We start from the raw sequence: 17867 nt of genomic DNA on the forward strand, positions 1-17867 counted from the left end.
AAATGCCCATATCTATGGATGCTGTCCATAATGTAATTAACATCCATACAATATGAATTCACCAGCCTACGCATAAAATCTAATCTCATAAAGGCTGTTATTAATATGCATGTTGATATTGATATCACATTGTAAACAGATAAGCTGGTCTCTCTGTGAGTGTGTATGTGTGTGTAGCTCAGTAAACATAAGGTGGTGCTGTCTTTAAGAGAGAGAGCCTGGAAAGGGGTGATGTAATGTGTTCTCAGACAATGATGTCATCGACTGAGACACGGCAAGGATTTAAAGTGACAAAGGCATTTTCAGTGGCTCCATGTAATTCTGCATCAGGTCTCCTCAGAGAGCAGCACCCGAGCACCCAGGGGACCTTCATTGAGGTGGTGGTGGTGGTGGGGGGGGGTGCATGAAATGAGAGCACAACCATAAATGTGTGTCTTGCACATATGAAGCAGGAGTTGGCATCACATTGTGGCACACAGCATGTTTATTAATCAGGATATTTGAGATACAAAACACACAATTTGTTACAGTGATAAAAACAGGGTTATGTTGCCGTCCATAAGCAGCTACCATCTATCATCTCTGTGTTACACTAGACGTTTATTTGGAGAGGAATGAAAGTGTTAACCTCAAATTCTGGGCATGTGTTTGACTGCAACTATTCACAAGACATTTGTTTACCAACTCCAAGAGCAACACTATATATGCATACATAGTTTTTTTTACTTTGATGACATTTTCTTAAGACTTTTTGTTTTATCTGCATCCATTCTAACCATATTATGAATAATGGAATTGTTCAAGTTTACCAAAGATTACATCCATTTCTGATATTGTATGTTCCCATTTAACCTCTTCTAATTCAAAGTTAGGTCCAGTTTCCTTCAGTCACTTTAAGTCCACTTCCTGAGGGTTTTCCCTTTGCCATAAATCACTTAACTCTGTTGTTGTCCTTCCCAGATTCGTACATTTAAGCTCCTTAAGCCGTCACTGTTCTTGCTCCTACAAACTTGTCCTTAGTACTGTTACCCGTGCCTTCCCAAAAGAGGCACTCCGGATCATGCGTCCGCTCTCATACACAGAGCTGGATGGAGTGATGGAGTTGTTGTTTCCTCTTTCTTGGACTGTCTCCTTGTTCTCCTCGCTTGAACCATTAGATTTCTTCAGCTCCTCTGATCTCTCTTGGTCCACCTTCCTATCTTCTGACTCTTTCGCCCAACTGTGTTCTTCTCTTAACTTCCCGCATTCACCCCGGGCCTGGTCAGAACCAGCATCCTGAGCAGAAGCTCCATAATTAGCTTCTTTGACTTTCAGCTGGCTCTCTTGCCTTGAGGTGTCTTCACATTCTTTTTGTTGGATCTCTTCATAAACACGTGTCTCTTTTTCTGGACTGACTGAGGTATTTAGTGCTGCTTTGTCCTGGGTTTCTACTGTTGAATCTTGGAGTTTGTGAGCAGTCGAGAGGCTGTTTTCATCAACATCTGATGGCAAACTTGGGCTGGAATCCTTGCTCTCTTGGCGAGGAGATGCCCCAACATTAGTGGTCTCATCAGCTGGTACAGATTCAGCCATCAGCAGTTCGTCTTCCTCTTCTGGCCCACATGACGTTTGGGCATCGGTATTCCCATCGTTCTTTGTTATGTCTGTGTCTGAGATACTTATGTCACATGCGATCTTATAGAAAAGTGAATGGTTCTCTTTCATTTTCTCTAAGCTTTCACACACTGTGGATGACATTTCACCGGAATCAGTCATGTCATCAGTACATGCTGGTTGTTGCTCGATGTCTGTTACCTCCTCACTGCACAATGAGTCTAGGCCAGGGATCTGCAAAGGTATGAACCCTTGCCATTGGTTGGTGGAGAGGAACCACTTGGCTCTCAGATCAGACGATAAAGAATTTGTTTCATTATCGTCAGCAGAAGGTTCCTCAAGCTTTTTCTCCTCCTCATCCTTGCAACTTACAAATCCCTTGCCTCCATCTTTTTGGTAGACGATCATAGATGATATATGATATGGTGAAGCTGGACGTTTGATTTTACTTTTGGCAACCCCTGCTCTTCCACTGTGATCTTTGTGTTGTGTTTTATCCCCAAAACTGACCTGACTTTTAGACTTTTTCACAGCTCCATCTCTTTCATCTTCATCCTGAGATGTTTCACTAGAAAGCTCAAGTTCTGCTGGACTTCTTGGATTATCCTCATAGCTTCCACAGCCAGCGAAAGATGGTTGGTTTTCATGATCTGAAAACAGGAGCAGAGCTTAGCAGTAAGTTAGTTCATAAGTAGTCAGCAGTTTATATCTGTTCTTCTAATGATGGAGAATTCCTTTAGTATTTTACGATAATAGCTAATAGCTAATAAATGGAAGCTTTCCTGGGCAAATAAGAAACTGATTATGCAAATGTAACTGAAATCAATTAAACTGATTTTAGCTTCTTGATCTCAGTTCCAATCCTTAACTTATTGATTTTGTGTTGGGGAATGTCGTACGTACCTAATTTCATCCTTTGTTTTTTAGCTGTGTCAGGGGGCACCTGGTGAACTTCCTGCCCCTCCCCCCTGATTGGTTGTTGATTGTGTGTAGAGACACTCTCTCTGACTGCACTGATAGATAGATAGATGGATAGATAGATAGATAGACAGATAGATAGATAGATAGATAGATAGATAGATAGATAGATAGATAGATAGATAGATAGATAGATAGATAGAGCAAATATTTTAAATGCACCTAAAGCATATATACATATATATATAAGTATGAACGACAAAATATTCCACCTTCGTATGACTCTCTCCCGTATTCGTTCCACACGTCGGAGTTTGGCCTCTCTCTGCTCAGGGGTCAGACAGGGGTCAGGGTCCATGCTGGGGGTCAGAAGGGCAGTGGGTCGTTCCTCCACCTGCTAAACCAGTTTCACATTAGAATACATGCTACACCCCAATTAAATTACCTTATAGGATAAATTAATGCAACTAATAATTTTTTTAATACAGTCACGATAAATAGAACAAATTGTGAAAGAATTAACAGTATTACTGATGCCATAAGAGTTGATACTTCTTCTAAAGCCCAAATAAGTCAATTTGAATTTCTGTTTGTTAACAAATATCATCCTTATGTAGGATTAAATAATGCACATGGTTTTTCTGTTGGCAAACAAAAGGAATTTATATTTGTTCATTTTCTCATTTGATGCTATAAAAATATTTTATGCAAATTTTATCACTTTCATGTCCTGTCAAGAAGAAAATTTACTGCTTCATTATTTATCTGCATATTGTTAATAAGGTCAGAAGAAAAGGAAAAATAGATCTGAGTTAAAAAATGTCTTCTTTTGGATTATTAGTGTTATTTTTACAGTTGGGTCTGTAGGACCCTAAACACTGAGGGAGTAAAGCCAATAACAACAAAACACAAGGGTTAAGTTAGAACGAATTAAGATAATATCAAATATACTGGACAAGAAAATGCATTATTGTTTAATTTCAATTTTTTCTTACCCTGGTGTCTAAGCTCTCTCTTCCATTTCCTAAACCTGCATAGTCTCGAGCTTGATTCCTTGAGGTCTCTGTAGCATCAGCCCTGCTCATGTCTGGCCGTGAATCTTTCCTGGAAGACCTCAGTGCTCCCAGATGCTGCTGTCTGCTTGTCCTTTTAACAGGCTGATCCTGCTGCATTTCTGCCAAAGATCGGTTTTGATCAGGGCTCTCTAGCAGCAGACGCCTAGGTGGCTTATTCGACATCTTTTTACTCTGCTCAGCCAGTCTTTGCTGCATCTCAGGTGGGATCTGCTCAGGCAGTGGAGTGTCAAGCTCGGCTGGGGGATCCTCGACAGAAACCCGTCGGGCCACAAGAGAAGATGGCAGTACAGCTGTAACCACTCGTGTCACCCTTAAAGGAAAGGGGGCCTGGGGAAATACCAGGAGAGGTTAGTAATTAACTAAGTACAATGACTGTAAGTATATTGGTATATAACATAATGAAGTGACTGAGTTATTTATACTGATTAGTGATTTGACAAACCTCCTCTTGTGTTTCTGAACTTTGACTCTGGGCACCTGGAGTGGGCATGGGAGGTTTCTTCCTATTAGTCAACCTCTCTTGATTTCTCTTCATCCTCTCAATCTGCTCTTCTTCGCTCATCTTCATCTTCTAGAAAAGATGGGTCATTTATGAACTCTGGACTTCAGCGATATGCAATGTAGAGAAGGTAAAGCAAGACACAGAATCTAAGATTTGCCCAAAAAAAAAACATGCTAAAAAACAAACAGGTTATTATTAGGGCTGTGCGTTTACATCTGTCTGTGCAGAGATTTATGTGTGCATCAGTACATGCATGGCTGCTTGCATCTGTATGTTCGCATGTATGTGTGCATGTGAGAAAGGGGGGTTGGGTGGCAAAAGTGAGAAGACAGAGCTTCTGTGAAGAGACATGAGCTTCTGCCTCCCCCTCTCGCCTCGAACAGGCACTGCAACATGCCCTAATTGCAAGGAAGATGAGAGAATCACAGAATTGGAATTTGGCTGAGATTGCAATGAGGAAAAATCAGCTCTGACTGCTTCTATATTTGGAGCGATTTGGACCACATTGCATACATCCACATATAGTTAACCAGCAAACAGGGAATTATGAGGAATCAAACCTTGGTTGATTGGTTGGCTGTGTCTGGTAGGATCCACTTTGAACCAGGCTGAGATTCTAAAGATGAAATGAAAATATAGGAAAGAGGGGGAGGAGGATATAAGGAGGGCGAGAGGATGGGTGGGAGGAGATAGTGACAGGAAGAAAGTGAAACAGGAAACATGAGGGTGGAGGACAAAACAAAGCCACTGAGGACTAACAAAATGATTTATTCTTTTGCATAAAACACCTATCAAAACCGTTTCATATTAGATGAGTCAGAAAATCTTAATCTAGTGGCCACTGAATTAAAATCACTCCTTTCATGTACTCTATTTATATTGAGTATATCTGTGCCAACCGGATGCGTCTCTCGGTGCTTTCACATTAAGGAGGTCAGGCTGGCTGTTTCCTCTTCTGTGTGCAGGATCAACAGTGTGGCTGTAGATTCCCTGAAACACACGCATATAAAAGCATGAAAACATGTTCAAACTGGACGATATTTGACATAAACAATGTCAATATTTCCTACCTCATATGGTGACTCTGTATAGACATGGCCCTGGTCCCGGCTCTGTTGGCTTTCCTGTAGCTCCCGGGGTAACGCTGGACGGGCTGGTGGCTCCTGTTCCACATCCTGTTGGGATCGTAGTCAGAAGGAATGCAATAAAAACTATGAAGCCATGTTGGCAGATCTAATTGTATCTATACCACACTGAGAGATGCAGAATCAGTGTTTGACAAGACAGCCATATTAATTGAAGGCAGAAAATGTTCTAGAAAGTTTTGGCCTGTGCAGATCCTGCTGTTCTATACGATGATACAGTATGTCACAAATGGTATTGGTACACTTTGAGGAAACATCTGTAGAAAACTACAAGATCTGGTCGAGCTTATGCCAGCAGACTGATTTAATCTTTGCCTTGCATGGACTACAATTCCATGTTTGTTCATAAGCAGACAACAAATGTCAAGGGTCACTGACAAAGGAATAATAGACAGGAGTCGTACCATTGGCAGTCCACTCTGCAGCCTCTCTGTGGGAGAGCCAGGGGATCCAGGATGTGGGGCTGGCGGCTGGAACACTGAGGGGAGGGGGCAGAAAAGGTCACAGTGTTGACACTGTTCATCTATTGTCAGGTTTAATGTTTATAATCAGGATGAATTATGCCTGAATGGCAGCAAGGAGTAATTTAATTTTTTTTCAAAGACTTCAAAGACAAAACCAAGATATACTGTAGCTACAGTATGTGCAGTGTGACATCAGCACACTGTTCAATTATTAGGCTTAAATGTGTTATTGGCATTAGATTAGATTTTTAGATTTTCTAATTCATTTTGATTCATCTTATCATTTCCTGTGTTTTTTTGTTTGTTTTTTGACCAGTTTGCTTTACTGAGGCTCTTTGTGCATTAGGCTGATGAGTTGGCTGTATTCTTGCATATAATATTACCTGGAGTAGCTTTTATTAATTAATTAATGTTATATGAAATATTCATAGATAATAGTAATAGTAAAAGTCAGTTGTATAACACAATACAGTATTGTGGTTGTTGAGCTATCGTCACATCAGTCTAATAAGAGACAAAACAGAAATGGCCAGTGAAGCACATCACTGTATTTTCACTGGTTTAGAAATAAATTAAGTGTTGACAGAAACACTACCACAACACACTGAATCAAAACCTGAATGTTGCAAACTGGCATAATACAGGCATACACAGTGTAAATACCTTCATGAGCCACAGACTAAACATTACAGCAGAGGTAGCCGATCCTTACTGTGGTGCCTCTGCAGTCCCAGCAAGAAGCGGAAATGATCCCTGTTGACCTTCAGTCCAGCGAGGATGTCCTCCATCATCCACAGCTCTCTCTGAGCCTGAGACTGCTCCTGATCAGAAAGAAACAGAAGGGATTTTTAACATGAACTATTTGACTTTAGGGTGAATGGTCCAACACTATGAACGGAAACACGCACAAACGGAGAAGCTTATATTTTGTAATTTATGACGTACCTGTGGCATTCCAAAGTTACAGATGTGCTGAAGGTGTGATCGTATAACAGACAGTTCACTCTCCATTCGCTCATATTGAGTCCACACCCTTTCCATTTCCTGAGTTAAAATATAGAGAAAGATTTATAAACAACAAATAATAAAAAAAAGAAAAGATCCCTGATTTCTTCTACTATAATAGAAGGATTTGCAGTCGCAGTAGTCCTACTCATGCAGTGTCATTGCTTGTATCATCTGGGTTCATTGCCACCCGAAGTTTTTACACACCAATGAAACGTCACACATTCTGGCCCGGATTGTGACCAGATCTTCCTGGAGCAGAGCCTTCTGGGTCAGTGCCTCCTCTTGGGCTCGGGGCCCCTGGCTCTGCCACTCCTCCAGCTGCAGTCTGGACACCTCTAATGCACACTGGACACTATCCTGTAAAAGCACACGAGTGTTTCAGTTTGAGACGCAGTCACAAGATTTACCAGTACAGACAGAATACAGGGCTGTAAATGAGATTGTGTGTTTTCATGGGCTGAGTGCAACTAAAATTGCTTGAGTACTGACCTTATCCATCTGCAGCTGGGCCAGTTCTACAGACAGTGACTGTAGCAGCTTGTCACACCCACACAACCTTGTCAACACAGCCTGTAGAGGGAAAAATCACAATCTAACTGTTGTCTACTCAGAGAGTAACATCTAATGAGACGGTAAATGACTGCACCATACTCCGCTGACTGCTAAGAACCACACAGAAAAGTTGTGAATACTCACATCTGCATCACTTTCAAGAGGTCTGATTGGTGGGGTTTCCCTCGAGTCGGGCTTTGAGCCCTGCAAGGCATCAAGGTCAAGTTTATTAAATAGCACTTAAAATAAAACAGTAGTATTTGATATATCTTTTTCCTGTTCACAGGCCTTTAATATATGAATAGAAGTCTATGTTTCCATGAAATTACGTTAAAATCATTTGCGCTCACCACAGTTATTTATAGTATTGTGTGCAGGTTAACGCTTGAATGCTTGAATGTTAATACTTGAATGTAAAGGCTGAGCTGTCTTTCAACAAGAGCACAGCACAAGCTTCAGAGCTCTCGCTGAGACAAACGCAGACACGTATCATGTGTTTGGTAGTGAATCTGAGGGAAGATTATTGAAAATGTACTTACATAAGATGCATTTGTTATTTAGCAAACAGCAGCTTCATGCAATAGTCATTACATGTAGCATAATCATGACAGTAGTCATCATAATACAGACAAAACGCACAGACATATAGATTTAATGTCTGCAGATATAACAGTGCAATTAGATGCAATAATAAGAATAATAATAATCATCATAATAATAATTATAATAAGCAGAATATATGATTTATTAGTCACAACCAAAAATTGACAGTGTAAATATTAGTGAAATACAAAATAGTGACATGGACATGTAACAAGACACACATATACATACATACAGCACATACACATAACAGCACAGGATCCTTGTTGTTGCTAATTCTGTTAGAGTCCCTTTGTTAAAATTCTACACAGTTAGACAACGCTACAGCACAAACACAGCTCTTAAGGCAACATAACAAAAATATAAAACAACATTACAACACTGACAGTTTTGAACTTGTTCCACACACAAGACACTATAAGAACACAGCGAGGCAGAGCGGGCTATACCATAGCTGGTGGTAGCACACAAACAGATAAATGGCTGCGGTGATGGTGATGATGGTGGTGGTGGTGGTGTGGTGGGTGGGGAGCGTGTGCGGCTCTCGATGAGGGGGGCAGAGGGGGCAGTAAGTCTGCATATGCCCCCGTAGAGTAGCTCTGAAGGAAAACACAGCATGTAGATAAAATCAAGTGAGAGAAGAAGAGAAAATGTGGCTTTAAAAGTACGAGAGAAAAAATTTATCTTACTTTTAATTTAATTTCTAATAATTTGTTTTTGTAGGTTTTACTAAACAAGAGTGGGCATGTAATCACTAGGTGTGATGTGCTGTGCACATCTCTGAATGTTTTGCTGTAAACTTATTGCTCATTGCAATACTATACCAGACTACACTACTATAATCACCTTTCCTAAAGGTCTTCTCCCTCCCGGGATATGATGAACTGAGCCATATGTAGGTGTAGGCTGTAAACAATGAAAAACATAAGGTGTGAGTAACATCCGTTGTTTGGTGACACGAAATGATGTTATAGGGGCACTCCAGCAATTTAGCATTGCACTTCTATAAAATTTGGGGACTCACAGATTAGATTAAAAAATAGTGATCAGACTCAAGGTGTCAGTGGCTGAGATTTCCTGACATTTTGTTGGCATGGGTCTAGCTCAAAAACACTGGATCCTGCGTTTCCCACAATGCAACTTAATAGTTGATTACATCATCAGGGTTATTTTTCTCAAACTTTACAAAGCTCCCAACAGAGCCACATAAGAAGTTATACAACTGTCTTCACAGGCCAATGAGTAAACACAATTTCCTGTGCAAAACGGTTGTTTTTGTACGGAATGGCCCTAAACAAATTAGAGCACATTTAATTAAAACCTTCCAATTGTCATCCTTAAGTGAATGGAAAAGTAGTATTTGATGATGTCCAAACATGTCCTGACCTTGCTGAGGTTCTGCCATCTTTCTGAGACTGGAGTATTTGGAGTGGATTTGAACTCCAGCTTAGGTGAGGCAGGTGCATAGTACAAGGTCTGTGGCACCATGACCGGGTCATCATGAGGTCGAATGTCAACCCTTCCCACTGGTGTATGAGGTCGGGACCCCAGATGACCTCTGGAGGTCAAAGAACCTGTTCCCATAATTTCGGTATGGATGGGTGGTGTGTTTTGGCCAGGAAAAGAATCCTCCTCTTGATTTGGACCACAAGCTCTTCTCCTGCTGAATTCAGGGGGACTCGGTGTTCTGTTTGAAGGGCTGTGAAGACATCAGAGAGAACAGAGCAAAATGCCAAAGCTGGGACCTCTCTCTTTAGGTAAACCACTGGGATTTAACCATGTGTCATTCACACACTGAAACGACTTGACAACCTGCTGTTTCTCTGACGCACTCTCCGCCTCCCTCTGTGCTCTGAGTGCGACGTCCCCATCCTCCCACCAGTGAGCTGACTCGGTTCGCTCAGAGTCCTGCTGACATGCCTGTGTTTTTGGGAAGGACCCTCTCCATCAGAGGGAGATTTGGGGAAGTCCACTGATTCACTGCTGCCACCTATCTGTGTGAAATCCTGATAACTTGAGCAACGCCTGAAAGGATCAGAGTTGCAAAAATTGGCTCACTCAGCGCACAATTCCTTCAATTCATTGCATAACCCCTCTTGCCCACAGTAAATAGAGCTGTACCTGTTCATGGAGCTGTCTGGCTCCATCGCAGCCGACTGGCTGAGAGCTCGGACCCAACCCAACATGTCCTCCTGAGTGTCAGCGCTGAAGAAGTAAGAGCGCATTCCCTGGTGCACCACCTAGTTCCACAGAGATTATTCACAGGCTTACACTGTTACTGTTTCTCCTCTGAAGAATCAATGGTAATCAATTGATTTCTTTTAAAATATACTCGATACAACAATCATGTTTTTGGCAATACTTTTGAGCCTAGTCAAAGGTTGAATTAAAGTTACTGAACTGAATAAACCAAGTGACCACAATAACCTCAATTCAAGTAAGATTACGATAAAACTTTCTTCAATTTGACCCGATTAGATGTGTTTCCGTAACCAAATGCAGAGAGGAGCCTTTGAGGTGTTGTAGTGGATTTAAAATGATTGAAATGTTAGTTTATTGGGTAAATGTATATAAATAAATGTTATGTTAACAATGCATCTTACATTTTGTACACACTGTATGCATAATCCAAAAATAGACTGGCATAACACTTGAACCAAATGGGGATACCTTGAAGGTGAACTTTCTGTTCTTGCATTCCCGTGGCGTGCAGAACAGGATTTTATAGCTTGGGAGTGGGATGCTGCCGAGCACAGATTCTTCTCTGCTGTCTGTTGGAGGGCGGGAAAGAAGTGAACACAAGAAGAGATGCCTTGTTGTTCATCCAGAGCACATACAAAAGAGTTCATGCCACACAAAGTGCTGGGATACAAGCTGTGCTCCTTACCTTTGTAGTAAAACAGACAGTAGTTGGAGAGGACAAACCACCGTCTCTTCCATAGCTTCAGACCGGAGCTATCCTGCAGCGGGACGATTAATTAGCTGCTCAGCCACACACTCTTGTACATGCAACCATGAAGTTACAAAATGTAAAGCAGACCAGCAGGAAATTTGGGAAATTACTTTTTTGTTGAGCCATCCTCTTATGACCACAGGACAGTTGGGGTCTCTCTTGGCAGCCTGACATCTTTTCCCAAATGTTTGCACCTTCCCATCACTCTCCTGTTAGTCAAAGAGGAAATAATACATTTGTATGCATTCACAGTGTCACAGGGTTAGCCTTCCACATGTGCACATAATACCATGACAGCCCTGAAAACCCCGAAAACAAACCTGTGTGACAGGAAAGTAGGAAATAGTGGCCACACTGGAAGCTTGGCTGACTCTGTCCTGGTCATCCATTCTGCAGGGAAAGAGGAGAATTAATATATAGACTATGGCTGAAAAGCACTAGATAAAAGTGAGAATGAAAGATGATATACGGGGGCGTAAGTCACAGACATGTCAGTCATGTCACAGCTGGATGAAAATGTCATATTTCAGTCTCTCTTGTTTTATTAAAGACATTTAGATTAATACAGATCCAAGTTTTTATAGTGTTGCACCCAAACTAAAGCCTACCCCTTTAACAGATACTGTTATTATGCAGGTCTCTTTATGAGTTAAAGAGTAAGTCATAATGTGGTATAAACACATAAAAGTACACAAGGAATTATTCAGATCAGATGATTTAAAATATCCACATCTGAACACTTATACTTAACCACAACCTCTGAACAACCTCTTTAGTGCCATGAAAATCTGAAAAAAATATATGAATACACATACACAATAGTACTGAACAACAACTCCCGATGTTGTAGCACTGCCTGCCTACACATTTGAATGAATTAGCTGAGAGTTTTTGCTGAGGCCTTACCAATACAAACTGAACCAGATTCTCTCTCTGTAGAAGCAGTCAGTCACTCCCATGAACAGCACCCAGTCCCATAACCTCCGAGCTCACATATGCCACATTCTCGTATAGTTGAGATTTTTTTCCTTGTCAACTGTTCATTCTCTCAGAGACTTGGTGTTGTGCTCTCCCACTTCCAGCGAAACTCTCCCACTATTCTATTCTGAGCCATAACAGGCCGGTGTGCATACGCACCATGAAACTGACAGGTGACAGCTGCATCGCCGTGGTAGCAGGGAGGGGCCTGGGACAGTGTGAAAACCAATCTGGCAGCATGGGACAGGCTGGTATGACAGACGAGATTTGGAATGTGTCCCAAACTGCAGAACTGCAGCATAGACTGCTTAGGACAGAAACCACAATAAAAGAGTGTGGTGCCGGGGAAAAGTAAAGTGGCATGTTGAAGACAAATGTGTAGGGAGGGGTGGGGCTCACTGTGTCAGAGGTTTATGGTTTTTTTTTTTGTAGAGTCATACCGTCTCTTCAGGATTCATCAGCATATTTGGTTCTATACCTCAGGTCACATGGTTGCATGTTTCTTACATCTGCACCTACTTAATGACTCATGTTCTACATTATAAACTTTGGTATCACTGCTTAATAATATTATTATTATTCAAAATGTGTTATACAATTACAACTCACATGTTTTTAATTTAACATACAGTTTAAGTGGCTTATAATTATAATATTTACTAGTTGTGCACATGTTTTTTTTGTTTGTTTGCTGCCATTTCCTAATATGGTAATAAGAAATTAGATTTTGGCCATCCTCTAAAATTCCTTATTTTCATGTTTTGAATTACCACATATATTGCTATAAAAAGTATCATTTTCTTTGTGAATTACATCAAAGACCTATTCCCTAACTTTCGATAACTACAACTACTTTCTTACTGTATTTATGTATCAAGAAAACAGACGTATTTCTTCAATGTTCACCTTTCATATACTCGAGTAAAGCCATATAAAGCACCACTTTGTTCATGAGTTACTCAAAAATATAATATTACCCAAAATTTTCTGCATGTACTGTATTTGCACTTTATGTTTATGCTTGTATATGTATATAAGTTATGTTCAACAGCATAATCAGTCCAGTTACACACTAACTTCTTATTTAGATTTTAAAACTGATCCTCCGTTTCTTTTAGTTGCACCTGCTTTGGCTTCCTTAGCAAAGCGTCACTTCACAGCTTATCTAAACTGTAGAGTTATTGTTGACCTTCATGAAACAACAATAGAGATGAACTTCAAGATAAAAAATTCATGAGAAGCATCTCACATGGAGCCACCACAAGCACTCGTGGGTGACCCAGTGGTTTGACGTGATTTAACATCAACAGTCTATGTCAGTATCAACCACAGTCCCCTACGAGTGAGACACAGAGTAAATACGAGTAAACAAGTAAGTCTTTGTCAGAGATGAGAGCAGAGACTAACAACCTCATAGGCGCTGGAGGTTATGTGGGTGTTGTGAAATATTTGGAAAATCTCCTTCTTAATCAGCGGGGGTCACTTGCTCTGGGAGGAGAAGACTTGAAATGCTAAAGAGGGAAGGACTGGAGGACAAATAGTGGGTTTGTGTACCACACAGAGTGCGCTTTGTAGCACCCAAGGACTCTGGAGCATCATGTGAAGTTGGACACACAGCATGTTGAATGCACCGGCAGGGGAAATATCCTCCCGCTCCATCAACAAAAACATTTGCATGTCTTTCACAGTCTCATGCATTTCAATGTCAACCAAACCGTGACAATACATCTGACCTTACCCTTAACAAGCCATTGTCTCAGCTACGTATATGAGCGCCTGAGAGGATTTTCTAATGAGGACATGGGATTGCTGTATGCAGCATATTTGTTAAAGCTATGGACAGTAAAGTTAGGCTTTAGGGAGGTAAAAGTTGCTGGGTAAATACAACCCTGATATTGCAGCTTGGCAAAGCTGAGAAAAAGTCCCGTGGTGGGCCTGTTACAGTTCAGCCACAGATAATGCATCACATCAGCCGCACTGCTTCATGATACTGTTAACCAGGAGAAACAGTAGTAGTTTGTTCAGTGACTGGAAAATGACTGTAAATCAATAAAATACATGGAAATACAGTGTTGATAAAGTAATTCTGAAATACACTCAGATATCTCTCTGAAACAGAGTACAACTCATAATTTTATGAGACATAAACCATAATAAAGATGACATATTGCTTTACCTGACTAATTGTATCCGCCTGCTGACTGCTTCAAGCTCCATCACTTGGCACGCTTCCTTACAGCATCTCCTCAGGCTTGGCTGCCCTCTTCCTGACTACCACGAGCTCCTGTTGCCCAAACAGTCACAACGCTCTCCTGCTGTACTCCGCTGCTCTCCTCATACGTGTGAATCTCCCTCTCTGTTTCTCACAGTTTCACTCCGTTCGGACTTGTAGCAGCAGTGTTTGTGCGGTGATCTACCTACGCTGGCTGTTCACACTCAGTCTGCTTCTCTGTCCTCTAACAGTGCGCTCTCTGTGAGCCCCTTCTCTCTCCCCCCCCAACTGTCTTCTTCTTCTCCTTCTTCCTCAGTGTCCCTCCCTCTCACCCTGCCCTTCACAGTCTCTCTGTCTTTAGCTGAGTGTGGGTTTGTGACTCTGGAATTTACCATAAACAGCTGTTCTCTCATTCTTCTGCTCTGCCCTATACATTATTTGAATTTCATTTCTCAGCTGTATGGATCTAGTTTTATGACGATTAAAGATTTGGATGCCAGTCTTGAATTATCATCTTTGATATAAGGCCCAACCATTCAGAGTATGAACAGCTGAGTGCAAAGGCTTGAAAGGTTTGTTTCACTTGCAAACTGATAAAACTGAGTTTTTACATGTTGGCAAATAATTAAATTGATCTGCTCAAAACATATATTAAAGCTGCAACAGGTAAGTTTAATTGAGCATGTCCAGTAAAGCTATGATTTCAGAGTATTGAGTATTGACAAACTTACAGTTTATTATAAAGTACATGCATAAACTCTATATCTAAGGTAGCATTTAAATGTCAGACATGATCCTGTTGTCTTATAATTACTGCGTCTAGACTTTAAAGGTTTCCGCAATTAGGCAAAAGCATTTTCCCAGATGATCTTATTTAGGTTTTCTCCTGCACTGAGTCAGCGTCTTGTGTAGTTCCTCTTCAAAGATTCTCAAGATAGAAACTGAAGTATGCACTAATGCACTTGACTTGCAGGCAGTGCACGAGAGAGCTGCTGCTCCACCAGTTCACCGGAAAAAAACAGGTGTACGGTGCTTTAAGGTGAGAGGAGTGAGAACATTTCTCGTCATGAATAATATCAAAAATCTAGACGGAGAAGCACTCAAAGGAAAAATGAAAGCTGATACTCAGGAGCGGGCCACCACACATGCCTCAGGAGAGCTGGCATTATTGTCGTACAAGAGGAAGATATCAAAGGCATGTTAAGTGCTATGAGAACAGGGAAGATAAGAGAAAAGTCAAGTCTAAAATTATTCCTACAGGAGAGCAACGAGGCCTGTAAACTGTAAACTGCTCAAATGTATGACTCTCATAATTCTGTGTCAGAAATGCTTTTGTTGCTCAAAATCCTGGATCCTTAAAACACAATACACTGCAGCTATGGCACAAAACACTCCAAGCCATTGCTCAGCACTCAAATAGTAATCATGCCATCTTATAATTAGTATCTCACATGTCCCGACCATTTGGTTTCAACCAGGAAGGTCATGACCTCAGATGCCCAGGATGTCCAATTCTCACAGGGGGCACATCAGTCTGCCTCCAGATATTTACGACCCCACCCATTTAGCATACTTCACAATCAGCCCTGTTGACTGACAGCTGCGTGGCTACTTGTTATCTCCTATTACGCTCAACAGCCTGTGGGGCGCTCTCACTCAGGAAGCAGGGACAGTGGTTTCAAGGCTCATGGGAAATGTGGTTCCTCACAAAAGACATAACATTACAACTAACATTAACATGTGATATATGGAGCCCCAAAAGTGTTTAGTATGTAATAGATAATACATTTTGTAATAAATAATCAAATGAATTAAGTGAATAAAAAAGTTTAATGAAGTATTAAATGAATCAATAAAATGTGAAAACATTTAATGAATTATGAAAACTCAATCCAATATTATAATATGCCATTTCATTATAATAATTTTCATTTAGAAATGTCATTTTTCTTGACAGTGGAAGTGTCACCTGTGTCGGCCCCTTTAATATTTAGTCCGCCACATGTGCTGGCTGGCTGCCAACTGCCAGTCAAAGCTCTGCTGCTTGCTGCAGTAACTGGACCCTGTAGTCCAGAGGAAATATTAAGGAAGACTGTTCTTCTCAGAATTGTGCCCCTTTCTCTGAGGAATACCTTTATAATCACACTGTCAGTGTAACTCTGTAGGTGCTGTTAATACTGGCTCCTTACTTTGATGTCTAATAATAGCCCAAGCTTACACGCCATCCAACTAGTCAGCTGGTGAGCTAGGTGGCATATGTAGCCTTGTTAAACTAAATAAAAGGAGAGGTTTGTTACTATTTTTGTGTTTATTTGCATTTGCTAGCAATTGTTGAGCCCTGCTAAGAGAGGCAGGGGGCCTGTGATTGGTGGTTGGTGACATCCATCCTCATAATGATATTGTCACAAAAAGATACAAATTAGTAATCTCTAGGCAAAAATAAATAAAGTTCAATCTGTCTTTTTTTTCTATTGTACGCACTGTTTTTTCCAGTTACTATGTTTTTCAGTGCAATCATTTCAATATAGATTCAATATTGTTTGATTGAATATTGTTAATCTACAAATAATCAGAAGAAATAGAATTTGATAATTAAGAAAGTCATAGTATTTGTAATACTTGTATTTGATATTCAGGAAATCAATCATTCATCATTACTGGAAACTGAACCTTATCTCCTCTGCAATAAACTTTCCATTTATCATTATTATTATTATTATCATATAACCTATATGAAGAGATACATATTACTTGCAGTGAATACAGTTAGTGAAATCCAAGTCAACATGCTGTCAATACCCAATATAAAATGGTTTATTGTAGAGACAGCAAGAATCCATTAGGTGGAGCTGTTTAATAAGTTTGTGCATCACACACAGTTTGTACAGCAAGCTAGAATTTAAAACAATAGTATACCTAATACTAAATAATATAAACACAATTAAAAGCATAAAGTAATACATATCAATGTTATGGTATACAGTGTTTACAGAATTTGACCATTGACCAAACATGGTTATTCACAGGTGAACTAACAACCCAGGAAGACAAATTTGCAGTAGAATAACAAATAGTAATATTTCCCTCTGATATGTAACAGGATGAAACAATAAAGTAGCATTAAATGTTCAAGTACCTCAAATATGAACCCGAACATAGTACTTCAGTGAATGTACTATCATTTCTCCAAATGTGTACATAGATATCCAAAAATGATAAACCAGTTAAGTATTACCACATGTTGTCTACATGTATAAGTGTTTTTCAATATTGTCCTTATGGATTAAAGGCACAATCTGTGATCCAAAATAAAAACAGTAGCCCCACTGTCTAAAATATTGTACATAACACCACATTTTAATATGATGACTAGCATCACACATTTCAGCACAACTTGTGAACACCGAAATGTTTATGAGTAAACTTGTTGCTTATATTTGAGGTTACATATAAAAAAAATTATTAACTGGTGTGTTGTATTTAAATTATTCCATAGAACAGGCTTCGGGTCACTCAAATGACATTTAGCAAGGTACTTTACTTATAACAAGAAACCATAAACAGGCCATAATTCAGTATCCCAGTGTCATGTATGGATTACAGGAGCACCACATGTTTTAGATGAACATTTGAATTTGTGTGTGTGCATGTGTGTGTGTGTGTGCATGTGTGTGTGTGTGTGTGTGTGTGTGTGTGTGTGTGTGTGTTCTGTACATATATACATAGGCGAAGAAAGACAGAGAGAGAGCAACATGAGACTGACGCTCCCACTTGACCATGTCATACGTTTGACAGTTTGAATGTGGGCCAGTAGCTACATGACAGTAAATCTGCCGGGACCAATAGTTTCAGATCAAATGAGT

The 17867-nt window shown here is 40.3% G+C and overlaps 1 protein-coding gene across 6 annotated transcripts; it reads right to left on the reverse strand.

Annotated features, from left to right (window-relative positions):
• Positions 1 to 466: 466 nt before the first annotated feature.
• plekha4 (pleckstrin homology domain containing A4) lies at positions 467 to 14267 on the reverse strand. 6 transcript variants are annotated; one of them, XM_071463190.1, is made up of 24 exons: positions 13969 to 14267; positions 11135 to 11204; positions 10925 to 11023; positions 10749 to 10821; positions 10532 to 10632; positions 9983 to 10101; positions 9674 to 9886; positions 9248 to 9560; positions 8708 to 8767; positions 8311 to 8460; positions 7403 to 7462; positions 7196 to 7276; positions 6911 to 7063; positions 6644 to 6742; positions 6411 to 6519; positions 5639 to 5712; positions 5160 to 5264; positions 4989 to 5079; positions 4650 to 4705; positions 4030 to 4158; positions 3507 to 3914; positions 2784 to 2908; positions 2497 to 2606; positions 467 to 2243 (listed from the first exon to the last, which is right to left on the reverse strand). In XM_071463190.1, exons 1-24 carry the CDS (start codon positions 14007 to 14009, stop codon positions 1003 to 1005), a joined length of 4080 nt encoding a protein of 1359 aa, XP_071319291.1. In that variant the 5' UTR covers positions 14010 to 14267; the 3' UTR covers positions 467 to 1002. The 6 variants fall into 6 exon arrangements, with proteins under 6 accessions (XP_071319291.1, XP_071319293.1, XP_071319296.1 ...); XM_071463192.1 differs by having other exon boundaries at positions 2784 to 2905; positions 13969 to 14154; XM_071463195.1 differs by having other exon boundaries at positions 2497 to 2601; positions 13969 to 14144.
• Positions 14268 to 17867: the final 3600 nt, after the last annotated feature.

Source organism: Trachinotus anak, unplaced genomic scaffold, assembly GCF_046630095.1.
Source record: "Trachinotus anak isolate AG129_WGS33_773 ecotype Australia unplaced genomic scaffold, CSIRO_AGI_Tana_v1 ptg000025l, whole genome shotgun sequence".
Classification (NCBI taxonomy): domain Eukaryota; kingdom Metazoa; phylum Chordata; class Actinopteri; order Carangiformes; family Carangidae; genus Trachinotus; species Trachinotus anak.

Coding starts and splice junctions, on each gene's coding strand:
- plekha4 (XM_071463190.1), bottom strand. CDS start 14,009: ATGGAGCTTGAAGCAGTCAGCAGGCGGATACAATTAGTCAG. Junction 11,024..11,134: donor CCTACTTTCCTGTCACACAG/GTTTGTTTTCGG, acceptor TTTGACTAACAG/GAGAGTGATGGGAAGGTGCA. Junction 5,713..6,410: donor GGGACTGCAGAGGCACCACA/GTAAGGATCGGC, acceptor CCCTCCCCTCAG/TGTTCCAGCCGCCAGCCCCA.